The following is a 19,712-nucleotide window of genomic DNA, read 5'->3' as shown; positions in this document are numbered from 1 at the left end:
GTATATTTAGTACAGTATATTATGTACAGTATGTTTAGTACATATACTGTGGCAGGTCGACTCTCTGCAATCGGCCAATTGCTGTTTTACAACCTCTTTAGCCATTTGCCGACCAGCTGCCGTATATATTGGCAGGTCGGCAGGTTCCCACAAATCGCCTTACCTGTACGGCGGTTCATAGGAGCCATCCTGAAGGCGTGCGTGCCCCGCCGGAGGCTCTCGCATGTGCCTATTTTCCAGCAGGGAAACTGAGGCACGGGGCCCATTGCCACGATTGCCGCCGGGCACCCGCGATTGCTTCCCCCCCCCCCCCCGTGGAGACAGACCGGCGGTGTGCTGTTGTAAACACAGCAGACCGCTGTTCTGTCAGCGATGAACACAGGGATCCTGTGTTCCTCCTATTTAAGAATACAGATCCCTGTATTCATTCCATAAGCCCATCCCCCCACTGTTAGAAATCAGCCTCTAGGGACACATTTAACCCTTTGATTGCCCCTGGTGTTAACCCCTTCCCTGCCAGTGTCATTATTACAGTAACAGTGCATATTTTTAGCACCGATTACTGTAGTAATGTCTGTGTGCAAAAGTGTCAGCGCTGCTCAAAATTTACTCTCCACTATACCGTGTTAATATAATAATTAAATTAATATTATTACCGTGCTGCATAAACCATAACTTAAAGCGGAGTTCCACCCAAAAGTGGAACTTACGCTTTAGGGAGTCCTGACCCCCCCGACATGCCACATTTGGCATGTCATTTTTTGGGGGGGGGAGCGGGTACCTAGTTTTGACAGTTTTGACAGTTCTCCTCTCCCCCTCCCTCCCTGCAATCTTCTGGGACACGTCAGAGGTCCCAGAAGATTGCCGGCCAATCACGGCGCGCAGCGCGACTCGCGCATGCGCAGTGGGTACCCGGCTGTGAAGCCGCAAACTGTAACAGCCGGGTGCCCACAGCAGTGATGCCGGCGCCGAGGGAGAGGATCGAGGCTTCCGGCGGCCGCATCGCTGGACCGTTGGACAGGTGAGTAAATGGCTGGAACTCCGCTTTAATAAATGGTAGTACCGTTAACATACATGAATAAATATAGTGACAATATCATTAGACATAAATCTCATACAGTAACAGTGCATATTTTTAGCACTGATTACTGTAGTAATGTCACTGGTCCCCCCAAAAGTGTCAAAAATGTTAGGTGTCCGATTTGTCCGCCACAATGTCGCAGTCCGGCTAAAAATTGCAGATCGCCGCCATTACTAGTAAAAAATAAATAAAAATGACATAAATCTTTCCCCTAGTTTGTAGACGCAATAACGTTTGTGCAAACCAATCAAAATACACTTATTAGGATTTTTTTTTTTTTTTTTTACTAACAATATGTAGCAAAATACAAATTGGCCTAAAATAATGAAAAAAAAATAGATTTTTTATTTATCTTATTTTTTTATTGGGAATGTTTTATAGCAGAAAGTAAAAAAAAAAAAAAAATATATATATATATATATAGAGAGAGAGAGAGAGCCTACATAAGCAAACTGACCATCATCCAGCGAGGGGCACATCAGCAGCATTAAAAGAGATGTATTTTTATTTTTTTTAAAGAATTATACTTACCTAGGTGGATGCTGCATCTGTCCCCCGGCGCCTCTAGTACTGAGAACCGAGCGATTAAAACACTGTCGATCTCTAAGTTCTCACTTAGTGCAGAGAACTGGTGACTGTCAATCAGCAGCTCTCTGCTCTGCCCCTCCCCCCCCCCCCCCACGCTTACTAGAGAACTGGGCTGTGGAGAGGGGTGGAAGGAACTAGCCAATGACAAACCAGGAATCATTGCCAAATCAAGAATCAGGCCATGGCCAGGAACTAGCCAATGTCAAATCAAGGATCAGGTCATGGTCAGGAACTAGCTAAGGCCAAACTGAGAATCAGCAGAGACAAGCTATGGTCGGGACAACCCAAGTAGCAGGAAGGCACAGACAATTCTAAGGGCAGGCCAAGTCAGTAATGGAAAAACAGATTTTGGGAAAAGGTTTGGGGTTCAAATTGTAGGGTAATACCTAATGACCATCCAGCAACTTCCTAGGTCAGCTGTTTTCCTTAACCACTTCCCGACCACCCGCAGCCTTTTTACTGCGGCAGGGTGGCCCTCCTGCACAAGCTGGCATAGACCTACGTCGGTCGCGCTGCCGCCTCCACTCGGCAGCAGGGACTCTGATGCACAGGTCAGGTGGCTCCGATTGCCGCCTGACACCCACGATTGCTCCCCGCTGAGAGAGAAGGACGGGCAACTGTTCTAAACACAGCTGAAATGATCACAGAGCTCTTGTGATCCTTCTATATAGGAACACAGGTCTCTATGGTCATTTCAGAAGCCACACCCCCCCCCCACAGTTAGAATCACTCCCCTAGGCTCACATTTAACCCCTTGATCACCCACTGTGTTAACCCCTTCCCTGTCAATGTCATTATTACAGTAACAGAGTATATTTTTAGCACTGATCACTGTAGTAATGTCTCTGGTCCCCCCAAAAGTGTCAAAAATGTCAGTCAGGGGTCCGATCTGTCCACAGCAATGTCACAGTCCCGCAAAAAAATCTCGCATCACCGCCATTACTAGTAACAAAAAAAAACCAATAAAAATGACATAAATCTTTCCCCTAGTTTGTAGACGCAATAACTTTTGCGTAAGCCAATCAAAATACGCTTATTGCGGGGTTTTTTTTTTTACCAAAAATATGTAGCAGAAATCAAATTGGCCTAAAATGTTAAAAAATTTTGATTTTTAATTTTTTTTTTTGGAATGTCAAATAGAATGTGAAAAATATTATTTTTTTTTTTTTTTTTCAAAATTGTCGTTTTTTTTTTTTTTTTGTTTATAGCGCAAAAAATAAAAAATCACACAGGTGATCAAATACCACCAAAAGAAAGCTCTGTTTGTGGGGAAAAAAAGGACATCAATTTTATTTGGTTAGAGTAGAGCATCGCACAACCGCGCAATTGTCCGGTAAAGTAACGCAGTGCCGAATCACAAAATGGGGCCTGGTCAGGAAGGGGGCAAATCCTTCCAGTCTTAAAGTGGTTAAATACGCCATCCGGCACCCAGACTGGAAATAAGCATGTTTGCACACACATTTGCAAGGCGCACCTGCATAATTTAGCATGCACGTGAAATAGTGTGCTTCTATAAATTAGGATGCCCACATGCTTGCACAAACATGCATGCACACACCTGGCAATGACTCTTGTTCTGCATATTGGTGCACACACACATCCTCTTCTGAAGCTATCCTGACAAGTAGGCCATCACAAAAAATAAAACAATATATACCCCATTTTTTTGGTAAAATATGAAAGATGATGTTATGCCAAGTAAATAGATACCTAACAAGCAGGGGCTAACTGGCATCTTTTGGGCCCAAGGGGCAAGTACAAACCAGAGGCCTGTGGTGCAGAAAACTTGGCCCCCCTCCCACTCTACCTCTTGCTGGCCTCCTCCTGACCTCCATTCCAGGATAAAGCTCTGCTCCAGGTACTTTCTTCTCACCGGCTAAATCCGGGTTCCCAACCTAGCCAGAGGGGGCGGTTTAGGGAAGCTGGGACAGCTCGGTTGGGGCTGCCCTGGGGAGAAAAGTCTCCAGTGGGGCATGGAACCGGCCTCTGCTCAGACACACTTTACACCATCCATGATGGGGGGAGGCTGCTCTGTATCCTTGTCTTCAACCTGCACTCAGTAGGTCAGCGGCCGGGACTTCTCTTCACCAGGAATCCCTTAAGGCATGTCTGTGACAGAAGCAGTGCAGCCTTTTTTTTGGGGGGGCATCAGAGCGGCCAAGGGGGTAATTGCCCCCCTGACCCCAGGCCCAGTCCTCCCCTGCTAACAAGTCATGCTTTAAAATTATGCACGCTTGTGGAATGGGGACAAACTACAGTACTTAAAAATCTCCATAGGCGACGCCTTTTTAACAGGTTACCTGTTTAGAGTTACAGAGGAGGTCTAGCGCTAGAATTATTGCTCTCACTCTGTTAGCAGCGATACCTCACATGTGATGCGAATACTGTTTACATATTTGTGCGCAACCTAACTATGCTTTCGCTTCTGCATGCGAGCACGGCTGGATGGGTGAACGTTAATTTTTATTTTTTTTTTTTTTATTTTTTTTTTTTATACTGCCCATTTAATTTTTTTTTTTTTTTTTTGTGGCTTTTTTTGATCACTTTTATTTTTTATTCCTATTACAAGGAATGTAAACATTGCTTGTAATAGAAATAAGAATGACAGGTCCCTTTTATGGAGAGATCCAGTGTCAAAATCACTCCTTTACCTTTAAGAGCAAACAATAACACACAAAAAAAAAAAATATATATATATATATATATATATAGATATATATATATATATATATATATATATATATAGATATAGATATAGATATAGATATAGATATAGATATAGATATAGATATAGATATAGATATAGATATAGATATAGATATAGATATAGATATAGATCTATATCGATATATATATCTATCTATATATATATATATATATATATAGACAGATATATATATATATATATATATATATCTATAGATATATAGATATAGATATAGATAGATTATATATATATATATATATATATATATATATATATATATATATATTTATTTTTTTTTTGCTTAAAAAAAAAAAAAAAAAATGTTTACATCCACCCTAGACCGGAAGTTACACCATAATGTATCTCCAATCCTCCAGGGCCATAGAGACAATCAAATACGAACTAGTCTTTTATAGCCTCTGTGACAAGCTAGCCGTCAGATACTTTTTCTGGTCGAAACGGTAAGCCCGAGAAACACCGCTGAGTGGCGGGAGGCTTTCATGAAAAATAAATAAATAAATAAATACAGGGGTTATGGGCTGATAGCTTCAGCCATAATCCCGGTAAACCGCTTGCAACCCGCAACGTATATACATTTGTGGCCAAAAGTTTTGAGAATGACACAAATAATAATTTTCACAAAGCTTTCTGCCTCAGGTTTTATGATTGCAATTTGCATATACTCCAGAATGTTATGAAGAGCGATCAGATGAATTGCAATTAATTGAAAAGTCCCTCTTGGCCATGAAAATTAACTTAATCCCATACAAAAACATTTCCACTGCATTTGTGAAGAAGGCTTCGGGGCACCCAAGAAAGTCCAGCAAGTGCCAGGATCGTCTCCTACAGTTGATTCAGCTGCGGGATTGGGGCACCACCAGTGCAGTGCTTGCTTAGGAATGGCAGCAGACAGGTGTGAGTACATCTACACGCATAGTGAAGAGAAGAATTTTGGGGGTTGGCCTAGTGTCAAAAAGCCACTTCTCTCCAGGAAAAACATCAGGGACAGACTGATATTGTGAAAAAGGTCCAGGGATTGGACTGCTGAGGACTGGGGTAAAGTCATTTTCTCTGATGAATCCCCTTTCGAATTGCTTGGGGCATCCGGAAAAAACCTTGTCTGGAGAAGAAAAGGTGAGCGCTACCATCAGTCCTCTATCATGCCTCCTGAGACCATTCATGTGTGGTGTTGCTTCTCAGCCAAGGTAGTGGGCTCACTCATAATTTTGCCTAAGAACACCGCCATGAATACAGAATGCTATAAAAACCTCCTCCAAGAGCAACTTCTCCCAACCATCCAAGAACAGTTTGGTGAGGAACGATGCCTTTTCCAGCTTGATGGAGCACCTTGCCATAAAGCAAAAGTGATAAGTCACTTGGGGAACAAAACTTTAAAATTGAATTGGATCTTTCTCCGAAACTTAGCCCACTACTGCCCCTGAGTGCATCCCCGGAATTCACTCCTGATCTCCCTTTCGTCCCACCCACAGGGCCCACCGGAGACATGCCCTTTCAAGCGCGTCACTTTTTTGTCGACTCTCGCCCTCTTACACATCAAGCCCTTCGCCTCAAATACCCGTCTGTTGACATCCCGTTCTACAGTTTTTTACAGGTTAGACACTTCCTACACAGCGCACAATCGGTGGCGGATTGGACCCGCTCCCTTACCTCCTTCGAACGGCTCTGTGAGGCGCCGGGGCCACACCGTCATCTGATATCCATACTATACACCATGCTTTTTCCGGCTGCCCACGCACACACTGAGGCACTTAGGTCCAGATGGGGGAGAGACCTTGGCAAAGACTTCTCTGAGGACGACTGGACGAGAATCTATTGCCACATGCACAAGGGTTCTCTGAATGTTCTTGCCCAAGAAACTGGCTACAAACTCTATGCTAAGTGGTACAGAACTCCTGAATTAAAAAGCAGCTAACTCTCCCACGTGTTGGAGATGCGGCCTACACCCGGGCTCTCTTTTGCATGTCTGGTGGGATTGCCCTGTCGTCCAGCCGTTCTGGAGAGAGGTACACTCTCTGATTCCCCGAATCACCACCTACACTCCCGACTTTACTCCGGCACAATACTTGCTCCATCACACGTCCATACCCTATTCCAGTTACAAAAAATCCCTCACACTACACCTCATCAATGCAGCTAGGATGTGCGTGCCCTGTCATTGGCGCTCTACTTCCCCCCCCCCACAGTTGCGGAATGGCTGAAGAGGGTTCAGAGGGTAGCAGAAATGGAAGACACTATTGCGCAGGCTAAGGATACCCACCACAAATTTTACACGACCTGGGCTTCCTGGACACACTTTACAACTCTTCCTGAATTCCAGAGACTGACCACTACATCCTAGATGCTAGCTAAATTCTACCGGACGTGGGATGCTTCGGACATCTTCTCCCGTCGGCCACTGATTACACTTAGTTGATCGAGTCCCTCTCACGAATACCACGGGCCTCATGCCCCCCATCTGTTTATTTCTCTCCTTATTCTCCCTTTACCCTCTTTCTTCCTGTCTAACGTCCTCTCCTCATGTCTTTCCCTCGACCCTCCTACCCACTCCTTCCTCTCCCTCCCCCCCCCCCCCACACCCGGATGCTCCTCTGCTCCCCCCAAGCCGCAGACCCGACTCCGCCCACGGGTCGGAACACTCACCTCCACTGGCCCCTTATGTGGGTTTCTTCGGAATTACCCACCCCGAGACGGCATGTACGCTTTTGATGGGTGCCCCCCATGCCCGGATACAGCATGTTCCCCCTTGGGGGTGTCCGGACACGTGGGGGCAACCACCACTGCCCTTGGAGGAGCCTTATCCGTCGCACGCCCAGTCATGGTGGAGGTCGCCATGGGTTTTTCTTCTGTTGTTGTTTTTGTTTATGTGTTATCCCCATGGCCCGGCACCAAGAGTATGGGGACCAAGATTGTCCTCACTTTACTGACCGGTCTACATTGCCTGACTTGTGCTGATCTTGTACATTCCTGTACTTCACTGTATGATTATGACGAGGTCTGTTTACTCAACCTTATTCACGGTGCATACTGTTGCTGTTTAACTAGCTTTTCTTTTTGGTGCACTATGTATTTCTTAAAAAGGATGTTCACTTGTTATGTCATACCATTTTACCTCAATAAAATGTTTTAAAAAAAAAAAAAAAACTTTAAAATTGTGGGTGCATGGGCAGGAAACTCCCCAGAACTCAATCCCGCTGACAGTGGAGGACTGGGCCAGTGGGGCAATTGCTCCCCGGGCCACTCTGATGCTCCCTAAAAGGGCTGCACCGCTTCTGCCACAGACATGCCTTAAGGATTCCTGGTGAAGAGAAGCAAAAAGTCCCCACTGTTGACCTACTGAGTGCGGGATGAGGACAAGGACAGAGCGCGGCCTCCCCCAAGCATAGATGGTGTAAACTGTGTCTGAGCAGTTCCATGCCCCACTGGAGACTCTTCTCCTCCAGGCAGCCCCGACCAAGCTGCCCCAGCTCCCCCCAACTGCCCCCTGCTGTCCCTTGCCGGATTTGGCCGGTGAGTAGAGAGTACTTGGAGCCAGGGCCGGATTAAGAGCATCATGGGCTTGGTGCTGAGGATTTTGAAGGGCCTTAAGGGCTGTGCCTTGGCATGCACCCAGAGGAGGAAGGGTGCAGCCATGCATGCCTAATTCAACATGGGATGCTGTCTCTGAAGCCCATAAACACATCCATGCATCGGCAACTGTCCCTCCTTGTCCGGCCTTCGTGCTGTGTGGGGAGGTTCTGAGGGAGCTGCCTGGGGAAGCGAGCATAGAAGCCAGACTTCTGTGTTTACAAGTGACAGAAGAGCGGTAACAATGAATATGGCCAACCCGGGGACTATATAAAGGTAGGGGCCTGGAGCTACAGCTCCAATAGCCCCTACGTTAATCTGGCCCTGCTTGGAGCAGAGCTTCAGCCTGGAATGGGGGTCAGGAGGAGGCTGGGAATAAGGAGAGTGGGAGGAGGGCCTCTGGTTTGTATTTGCCCATTGGGCAAAAAGTTGCCAGTCTGCCTATCATGTACCTGGTGCTGGAGGCCTTACGGATAAGTTCCAGACCCCCCTGAGGATGAGAACAGGAGAGGTCAGGCCCAAAGTAGCACGGATCGCCTGCTGGACTGTGTGCAGAAGGATCCAGAGTACAGCTGGAGTGGAATCAGCAGACAGGTGGCGTCCGTGAGGTGTTTGCAGGACTTGGATAATGCTGAGACTGGAACGTGGCCGGATGGATAGCCAAGATCAGGAGCCAGGTGGATATCAGAGCAAGCGTGGTCAGGTGGATAGCCGAGGTCAAACATAGGAAGCAATCAGGAGACAGGTAAAGGACAAGCCAGGTCGGTAACAGGAGACAGAAACTGGAATATCACAAGGATAACACACTGGAGGAGCCGAAGATCAACCAGCAACTAAAATCACTGGCAGGCTTCCTTATATAGGCCCAGGTAATTTGCTGGTAGTGCTGCTGGGTCCTAAAGTCCTTCGCCTGCCAAGTTGCTGATAATGCTGCTGGGTCCTAGAGCCCTTCTGCTGGTGTTTGTGCCCTGACGCAGCCCCTGCCCATTGAGAACTTGAGGTCAATCTTCAAGATGCAGGTAAGCAAAAAAAAAAAACACAAATTCTAACAAACTCCAAGCATGGGCTGCCATCAGTCAGGATGTGGCTCAGAAGTTGATTGGCATGCTGTCAATGCCAGGGCGAATTGCAGAGGTCTTGAAAAAGAAGGGTCAACACTGCAAATATTGACTCTTTGCATAAACTTCATGTAATTGCCAATAAAAGCCTTTGACACTTACAAAATGCTTGGAATTATACTTCAGCATTCCATAGTAACATCTGACAAAAAGATCTAAAAACACGGAAGCAGCAGACTTTGTGAAAATTAATATTTGTGTCATTATCAGAACGTTTTGGCCACGGCTGTCTATGTATTGGCAGTTGCAGTTGACACTTTAATTCTGGTTTATTTCTATGTTAAAAGCGGGGATTCTTTATCTACCCATAAAACAATCTACCGTTATAATGGCTAACTGTGTCAAAGTGACCCCCTCTGTAGAAACAGAAGACATGAGGAACATTTTGTATATGTGGCCAAATACAAGGAACATAAAATAAATGATTGGCACAATACGGAGAATTGCCGATAGACGATCTCCCTGCAGACTGATCCGTAATGAACTCCCTGTATCCAGCCGATCGTAAGAAAAACACTTTTTGCGTCTTGCCAATCACAATTTTATTTTCTCTGTACTCAGCTGAACTTTTCATACACTGAAGAGTCGTACACCTGGTGTCTACACTTCCTAATTTAATTTAAAACCCGGGAGTCTCGGCTGGAAGTTGGCCGGTCTATGATATGTGACAATACCAACGCTGACAATGAAGCGCATTAACAAGGTTTGGGGACCCGAGCCTGGGAAGCTGTCTTCTTCTCTGTGCGCACGCTTATTTCCCCCAGGCTTCGCTGTAAGCTGGACAATGACACAAAGAAAAGTCAATGGAATTCATGTATACATTGTAACAGAAATCAATTAACGGTACAATTCTACCGCTAAGGCAGTCATGCCAGACATCCAGACATTGTGTAAGGGAAGCATGATGCCCAATTATTATTACTATTACTACGATTGTTGTTACTGCTACTATTACTGTATAAATAATAATAATAAAAAACAATAATAATAATATTGCTGTTATTTTTATTGCTGCTACTACTACTACTGCTGCTGCTATTGCTACTACTACTATTCCTACTTTGCAAACGTAATGTCATGGATACAGAGTTTAAACTATATGTATCTGTAAAAAAAAAAAAAATACATATTCAAATGATGAAGAAAAAAAATAAGCTTGTAAATATAGTATTATTATTATTATTATTATTATTATTATTATTATTATTATTATTATTATTATTATTGTTGTTGTTGTTGTTGTTATTATTAGTATTATTGTTGTTGTTATTATTAGTATTATTTTTTATAATATTATTCTTATAATTATTATTATTACTACTGCTACTACTTCTCTATACTATTTTTATTAAATAATAATAATAAAAAAAAAAAATAATAATATTGTTATTTTTATTGCTGCTTCTACTACTACTACTGCTGCTGCTATTGCTAATACTACTATTCCTACTTTGCAAACTCAATGTCATGGATACAGAGTTTAAACAATATGTATCTGTAAAAAAAATAAAAAAAATAAAATACATATTCAAATGAGGAAGAAAAAATAAGCTTGTAAATATAGTATTATTATTATTATTATTATTGTTGTTGTTGTTGTTGTTGTTGTTGTTGTTATTATTAGTATTATTTTTTATAATATTATTCTTATTATTATTATTACTACTGCTACTACTTCTCTATACTATTTTTATTAAATAATAATAATAAAAAAAAAATAATAATATTGTTGTTATTTTTATTGCTGCTTCTACTACTACTACTGCTGCTGCTATTGCTACTACTACTATTCCTACTTTGCAAACTCAATGTCATGGATACAGAGTTTAAACTATATGTATCTGTAAAAAAAAAAAAAAAATACATATTCAAATGATGAAGAAAAAAAATAAGCTTGTAAATTTATTATTATTATTATTATTATTATTATTATTATTATTATTATTATTATTATTATTATTATTATTATTATTATTGTTGTTATTATTAGTATTATTTTTTATAATATTATTCTTATAATTATTATTATTACTACTGCTACTACTTCTATATACTATTTTTATTAAATAATAATAATAAAAAAAATAATAATAATATTGTTGTTATTTTTATTGCTGCTTCTACTACTACTACTGCTGCTGCTATTGCTACTACTACTATTCCTACTTTGCAAACGTAATGTCATGGATACAGAGTTTAAACTATATGTATCTGTAAAAAAAAAAAAAAATACATATTCAAATGATAAAGAAAAAAAATAAGCTTGTAAATATAGTATTATTTATTATTATTATTATTATTATTATTATTATTATTACTATTATTATTATTGTTGTTGTTGTTGTTGTTATTATTAGTATTATTTTTTATAATATTATTCTTATAATTATTATTATTACTACTGCTACTACTTCTCTATACTATTTTTATTAAATAATAATAATAAAAAAAATAATAATAATATTGTTGTTATTTTTATTGCTGCTTCTACTACTACTACTGCTGCTGCTATTGCTGCTACTACTACTATTCCTACTTTGCAAACTCAATCTCATGGATACAGAGTTTAAACAATATGTATCTGTAAAAAAAATAAAAAAAATAAAATACATATTCAAATGAGGAAGAAAAAATAAGCTTGTAAATATAGTATTATTATTATTAATATTATTGTTGTTGTTGTTATTGGTATTATTTTTGATAATATTATTGTTATTATTATTTCTACTGCTACTACTTCTCTAAAGCTGGCCATCCACAATTTTCTTGTTCAATGAATTTTAGATTTACCTTCAACCATGTAGTGCAAGGGTCTTTCTGACTGCATATGAATTTAAAGTGTTTAGATTTTACCTCATTTTATATGTTTTTTGGTAAATCAAAAGGAAAATTGTACAAGAAAATGATATAATGCATGGCCAGCCTTACTTTGCAAACCAAATGTCATGAATGCAAAGTATAATAAATAATAGTCATGCCAGACATCCAGACATTGTGTAAGGGAAGCAGGTGATACCCAATTATTATTACTATTACTACGATTGTTGCTACTGCTACTATTACTGTATAAATAATAAAATAAATAAATAAATAATAATAATATTGCTGTTATTTTTATTGCTGCTACTACTACTACTACTACAGCTGCTGCTATTGCTACTACTATTCCTACTTTGCAAACTTAATGTCATGGATACAGAGTTTAAGAAATATGTATCTGTAAAAAAATAAAAATAAAAATAAATAAAATACATATTCAAATTATGAAGAAAAAAAATAAGCTTGTAAATATATTATTATTATTATTAGTGCCGGGTCACACTACCGTGGCACGACTTCGGGGGACGACCTATGAAGTCGCGTGCACTGCGACTTCGGCGTGACTTGCACGGACTTCATATAATAAATGTCAATGCAAGTCGCTCCGATGTCGCCCCGAAGTAGTACAGGAACTATTTTCTAAGTCGGAGCGACTTGAGTCGCTCCTATTAGAACGGTTCCATAGCACCGCATAGACCGCGAATTATCAGGCTGACCAGTCGCCTGACAAGTCGCGGTAGTGTGAATGGGAACTTATTGTTGTTGTTGTTATTATTATTATTATTAGTATTATTTTTGATAATATTATTGTTATTATTATTACTACTGCTACTACTTCTCTAAAGCTGGCCATCCACAATTTTCTTGTTCAATTAGCTTTAGATTTACCTGCAGGGGTCTTTCTGACTGCATATGAATTGAAAGTGTTTAGATTTTACCTCATATTATATGGTTTTGGTAAATCAAAAGGAAAATTGTACAAGAAAATGATATAATGCATGGCCAGCCATACTTTGCAAACCAAATGTCATGAATGCAAAGTATAATAAATAATAATAGTCATGCCAGACATCCAGACATTGTGTAAGGGAAGCAGGTGATGCCCAATTATTATTACTATTACTATGATTGTTGTTACTGCTACTAATACTGTACTTAGTAATAAAAATAATAATATTAATAATAATATTGCTGTTATTTTTATTGCTGCTACTACTACTACTACTGCTGCTGCTGCTATTGCTACTATTACTATTCCTACTTTGCAAACTTAATGTCATGGATACAAAGTTTAAACAATACCTACCTGTATAAAAAAATAAAAAAATACATATTCAAATGATGAAGAAAAAAATAAGCTTGTAAATATAGTATTATTATTATTATTATTATTATTTTTATTTTTATTATTATTATTATTATTATTTTTATTTTTATTATTATTATTTTTATTATTATTATTATTATTATTAGTAGTAGTAGTAGTAGTAGTAGTAGTAGAAGTAGTAGTAATATAAGTATGAATATTGATAATATTATTGTTATTATTATTACTACTGCTACTACTTCTCCAAAAGAGGTTGTAAACCCACACATTTTTTTTTTTTTTCACCCTGCAAGAGAAACACAAAGTGAGCTAGTATGCATCGCATACTAGCTCATTATGAAATACTTAGCTTAGAACGAGTCCCCGCCGTGCCTCCCACTTACCTCTATCACGGGCGACATGTCCAGTCGCCCGTCTTCCGGGATCGCGGCATCCGGCCATCTGATTGGCCGGAGCCTCGGTAACGTCACTCCCGCGCACGCGCGCGGGAGCCGACAGTCACGGCATGGGGCTCTGAAGAAACGGCACCAGCGGCCGTTCCTTCAGAGCGCATGCACCAGTGACGTCACTGGATGCATGTAAGGTAAATATCTCCTAAACGGTGCAAGTTTAGGAGATATTTACAGCACCTATAGGTAAGCCTTATCATAGGATCACCTATAGATACAACTTGCAGAGGAGGGTTTACTTCCTCTTAAAGCTGGGCATCCACAATTTTCTTGTTCAATTAGCAGAGTTTACAGAGTTTAAACTATATGTATCTGTAAAAAAAAAAAATACATATTCATATGATGAAGAAAAAATAGGCTTGTAAATATATTATTGTTATTATTAATATTAGTATTATTATTGATATTATTGTTATTATTAATACTACTGCTACTACTTCTCTAAAGCTGGCCATCCACAATGTTCAATTAGCTTTAGACAGAGGAATAACTAGAACCATCAGGGCCCGGTGCAAGAAACCATGAAGGGCGTCCCAGGACCCCTGGCCGGGGCCCTTCCCTTCAAGCCTGGGGCTCTTCCCACTGATCCTGGGGATCTTTATTCTCGATGCGGGGCCCTTTATTATGGTCCCGCAGCGGAACCCTTTCACAAGTTCTGCAGTGGGCCCCCTTCCTGCCATCTTGGGGCCTCTCCATTGTGGTGGAATGCCAGGGCCCGGTGACAAGTGTGACCTCTGTGATCCTGGAAGTTCACCCACTGGTGTCAGTAGTTTTTATTTTTTGGTATTTTAATTGTATTATTTTTTATCATTTTATTTTATTTTTTTACAATGTGACTGACTATGACTCTGTCCATTCAGAAAAGGAAGGAGCTGGTAAATTACATATTTACCGACCCCTTCCTGGTATTGTGACACATCCCCTGCAGCAGCTGGCAGGGGAGGGGAGGGAGCACAGTTGGGGGGGCAGCACAGTGGGGGAGAGGGACCAGGGGAGCACACAGGGGGCCCAGAGACAGCAGAGCACAAGTGAACTGGATAGGAGGAGTGGCGGGGGCAGGAAAAAGGAGGACAGTGATTTCTCTACATGCTGCCCCCACCGCCCTTCCTATCCAGGTGTACAGGGGAGCCGCACAGGCCCCCTGGAGCATGGGGCCCGGTTGCAATTGCAACCCCTGCAACCCCTGTAGTTACGCCCCTGGCTTTAGATTTACCTTCAACTATGTAGTGCAAGGGTCTTTTATGATTAAATACAAATTGAAATTGTTTAGATTTTACCTCATATTATATAGTTTTGGTAAATCAAAAGGAAAATTGGACAAGAAAATTGGACATCTGAAGGGGAATGGTGACACTGATGCACGCAGTGTGGTGGACAGTTGTTGGAAGATTTTTCACTTATTATGGACATTTATGTTGTACAACCAATTTTGGTAAAATTATTATTTTTTTTTTCTATTGATTTTCATTTATTGACTCTTTTCACAGGGGGTTATTTAATTTTTAGTGCCACTATCTACTTTAATTATTTATTTTCACTTAGTAGATACGGTGACATTTTTTATGTTTAAGTGGATGCTAATCACAGTTATTACATCTAAAAACATCTCGTATGGCGCAGTGGTAGGATCATTTTAGAGGCGCGCTCCAATCACGGATCCTGGTGTGTTTATACTTCTCTTACTTTGCAGACTAAATGTCATGGATGCAGTGTATAATACATATTTATCTGTAAAAAAAAATGAAATATTTGAATAATATGGAAAAAAAATAAGCCTGTAAATGATTATAGTACTATTATTATTATTATTATTATTATTATTATTATTATTACTACTACTACTTCTCTTACTTTTCAAACCAAATGTCATGAATGCAAAGTATATTAAATATTTATCTGTAAAAAAATAAATAAATCAAACAGTAAAAAAAAAAAAACTTGAGAATAATAATAATAATATAATAATAAAAAATGATGATAATAATAATATCATCATCATAATAGTGTTGTTGTTGTTGTTTTATTGCTATTACTATTACTTCTGCTGCTGTTATTTCTACTACTCTTACTTTGCACACTGAATGTCATGGAAGCAGAGTATAATAGATATTTATCGGTAAAAATTAATGAAAATTCAAATAATAAGTGGAAAAAATAGCTTGTAAATGATTATGGGACTAGTATTATCATTAATATCACTACTACTACTGCTACTACTTCTATTCCTTTGCAAACCTAATGTCATTATTGCAAAGTAAAATAAATATCTATCTGTAAAAACAATCAAAACAATAAAAAAAATGTATATGTTTGTAAATAATAATAATATTATTCGAATTTTTGCACAACAGCTACTAAACAACCTTCCACAGAACAAATAGGAGGAAAAAGGTATATAGGATATATAGAAGTATATATTTCTTTTGATCTTTAATGTTTAGTTGATTAGAAATGGGTGAGATTTCCCCCATGGGGGCAAGCCCATGACCCCCTGCATTCATAGTAGAGCCATAGCCCATGGCTATCTGCATTCATAGGCTAGACACATAATTTACTGAATCTCCCTTGGTCTTCCACCATTGGTGGGAGGTACCCAATAATGCACCACTGTTTGCATCATTATCCAGGGAATAGTGGCTAATGCACCCACAGGGACCAGCCCATTCATAGTGGAGTCATAGCCCATGGCCCCCTGCATTCATAGACCAGTCACGTGACGCACTGGACCTTCTTGCACTGGACCTTCTTTGGTCTTCCTGATCAGTGGGTGGTCCTCAATGATGCACAATTGTTTACGTCATTTTCCAGTAAATGGGGAATCATTTCCCCATGGGGAAAGCCCATGACCCTTTTCATTCATAGTAGAGTCATAGCCCATGACCCCTTTTATTTATAGTAGAGTCATAGCCCATGACCTCCTGCATTCATAGTCGAGTCATAACTCATGACCCCCTGCATTCATAGTAGAGTCATAGCCCATGACCACCTGCATTCATAATTGGGTCATAACCCATACCCTCCTGCATTCATAGTAGAGTCATAGCCCATGACCTCCTGCATTCATAGTTGGGTCATAACACATACCCTCTTGCATTCATAGTAGAGTCATAGACCATGACCCCCTGCATTCATCATAGTCATAGTCCATTACCCTCTGCATTCATCGTAGAGTCATAGCCCATGAACCCCTGCATTCATCGTAGAGTCATAGCCCATGACCTCCTGCATGCATTGTAGAGTCATAGTCCATGACCCTCTGCATTCATCGTAGAGTCATAGCCCATGACCTCCTGCATTCATAGTTGAGTCATAGCCCATGCCCTCCTGCATTCATAGTTGAGCCATAGCCCATGACCTCCTGCATTCATAGTTGAGCCATAAAAGAAAGGAAAAGGAGGCGCAAACACCTAGTGCATTACCCGTGGTACTGTTTAACCACTTGCCGACTGCGCACAGTATATTTACTGCGGCAGTCGGCCCCGGCCAGGCAGAGTGACGTAGGTCTACGTCGCTCGCCTGTCACTCCTTCTAGAGCAAATAGCGGGCGGGCGCGCGCCTCGGCTCATTCATGGAGGAGTGCGGGAGTGTGACTAGCGGACCCGATGTCCGCCGGTCACACTACGATCGCCGGTACAGCGGGAGAAAGACAGAGCGGCTTATGTAAACAAGCCGCCTGTCAGTTCTCCCTGTGTAAAAGTGAAGATCAGACAGTTCTACTATGTAGAACTGTTGACCTTTGTTTTTACACTAGTAGACCTGTCCCTGCACAGTTAGAATCACGCCCCTAGGACACACTTAACCCCTCCCTGTCCAATACTGTTAACCCCTTCCCTGCCAGTGTCATTTTTGCAGTAACAGTGCATATATATAGCACTGATTACTGTAGAAATGTCACTGGTACCCCCAAAAGTGTCAAAAATGTCAGTCAAGGGTCCGATCTGTCCGCCGCAATGTCGCAGTACCGCAAAACAAATCGCAGATCGCCGCCATTACGCGTTAAAAAAGAAAACACCAAAAATGACAAAAATCTTTCCCTTTGTTAGTAAACGCGATAACTTTTGCGCAAACCAATCAAAATACGATTTTTGCGATTTTTTTTACCAAACATAGGTAGCGTAAAACAAATTGGCTGAAAATGTTAAAAAATTTTGATTTTTACATTTTTTTGGGGGGGAATTTCATATAAAAAAAAGTGAAAAATATTGTTGTTTTTGCAAAAATTACGCTCTTTTTTTGTTTATAGCGCGTGATCAAAAAATAGCACAGGTGATCAAATACCACCAAAAGAAAGCTCTGTTTGTGGGAAAAAAAGGACGTGAAATTCGTTTAGGTACAGCGTCGCACGACCGCGCAATTGTCCGTTAAAGTCACGCAGTAAAAAATCGCAAAAAACCCCCTGGTCTTTTAGCAGGAAAATCCTCCGGTGGTAAAGTGGTTAAAATGATTTATTAAAATGCTGAATGCATACTCACAAACATGAAGAATAAAAATCGTACTGCAAATTCCCGTCACCCATGTGTTGGACCATGTCCTGGAAATTGCGACCGCTAACGCGTTTCGGGAGTCAAGCTCCCTTCCTCAGAGCTCTGTGACTCACTGAATCTTCTTCGGTTGTCCTGATCAGTGGCTAGTCCTTAATGATGCACAATTGTTTACATCATTATCCAGTAAATGGTGGATAATGCACCCTTTGGGGGATGCCTATAACCCCCTGCATTCATAGTAGAGTCATAGTCCATGACCCCCTGCATTCATAGACCAGTCATTTGACTCATTGAATTTCCTTTGGTCTTTCTGATCTGGGGCTAGTCCTCAATGATGTATGCTTGTGTACATCATTATCCATTGTGCAAGCCCATGACTCCCTGCATTCAAAGACAGACATACGACTCACTGGATCTCCTTTGGTCTTCCCCCATCGATGGATGGTCATCAGTGATGTACCATTGTTTACATCATTATTCAGTGTGCAAGCTCATGACTCACTGCATTCATAGTAGAGTCGTAGCCCATGACCCCCTGCATTCATAGGGCAGACATATGGCTCACTGGATCTCCTTTGGTCTTCCCCTATCAATGGGTGGTCACCAATGATGGACTAAAGTTTACATCATTATTCAGTGCGCAAGCCCATAACCCCCTGCATTCAAAGACAGACATATGACTCGCTGGATCTCCTTTGGTCTTCCCCCATCGCTGGGTGGTCATCAATGATGCATGAATGTTTACATCATTATTCAGTGCGCAAGCCCATGACTCACTGCATTCATAGTAGAGTCATATCCCTATGACCCCCTGCAATCATATGGCAGACATGCAGCTCACTGGATCTCCATAGGTCTTCCCCTATCAATGGGTGGTCATCAATGATGGACTAATGTTTGTTTACATCTTTATTCAGTGCACAAGCCCATGACTCGCTGCATTCATAGTAGAGTCATAGCCCATGACCCCCTGCATTCATAGACCAGTCATGTTACTCATTGAATTTCCTTTGGTCTTTCTGATCTGGGCGAGTCCTCAATGATGTACGCTTGTGTAAATCATTATCTATTGTGCAAGTCCATGACCCTCTGCATTCATAGAGAAGATATATGACTCACTGGATCTCCTTTGGTCTTCCCCATTGATGGGTGGTCACCAATGATGGACTAATGTTTACATCATTATTCAGTGCGCAAGCCCATGACTCACTGCATTCATAGTAGAGTCATAGTCCATGACCCCCTCCATTCATAGTAGAGTCAAAGTCCATGACCCCCTCCATTCATAGTAGAGTCATAGTCCATGACCCCTTGCATTCATAGACCAGTCATGTTACTCATTGAATTTCCTTTGGTCTTTCTGATCTGGGGCTAGTCCTCAATGATGTACGCTTGTGTAAATCATTATCTATTGTGCAAGTCCATGACCCCCTGCATTCATAGAGAAGATATATGACTCACTGGATCTCCTTTGGTCTTCCCCATTGATGGGTGGTCACCAATGATGGACTAATGTTTACATCATTATTCAGTGCGCAAGCCCATGACTTACT

General features: G+C 40.8%; 1 protein-coding gene across 1 annotated transcript in view; it reads left to right on the top strand.

Moving 5' to 3' along the window:
• Positions 1-9,415, top strand: part of LOC309559880 (uncharacterized protein) — a gene marked incomplete at both ends in the record, with an annotated part of 36,871 nt that extends 27,456 nt beyond the window's left edge. The window contains one exon of the mRNA XM_082263307.1: positions 9,290-9,415. Within this exon, the coding sequence (XP_082119433.1) occupies positions 9,290-9,415 (126 nt within the window). The remainder of the gene's footprint in view (positions 1-9,289) is intronic.
• Positions 9,416-19,712: the final 10,297 nt, after the last annotated feature.

This window comes from Pelophylax lessonae, assembly GCF_965119305.1.
Source record: "Pelophylax lessonae genome assembly, chromosome: 7".
Classification (NCBI taxonomy): Eukaryota; Metazoa; Chordata; class Amphibia; order Anura; family Ranidae; genus Pelophylax; species Pelophylax lessonae.
Note: the sequence above shows the minus strand (reverse complement) of the source record. Positions and strands in the feature narration are given on the sequence as shown.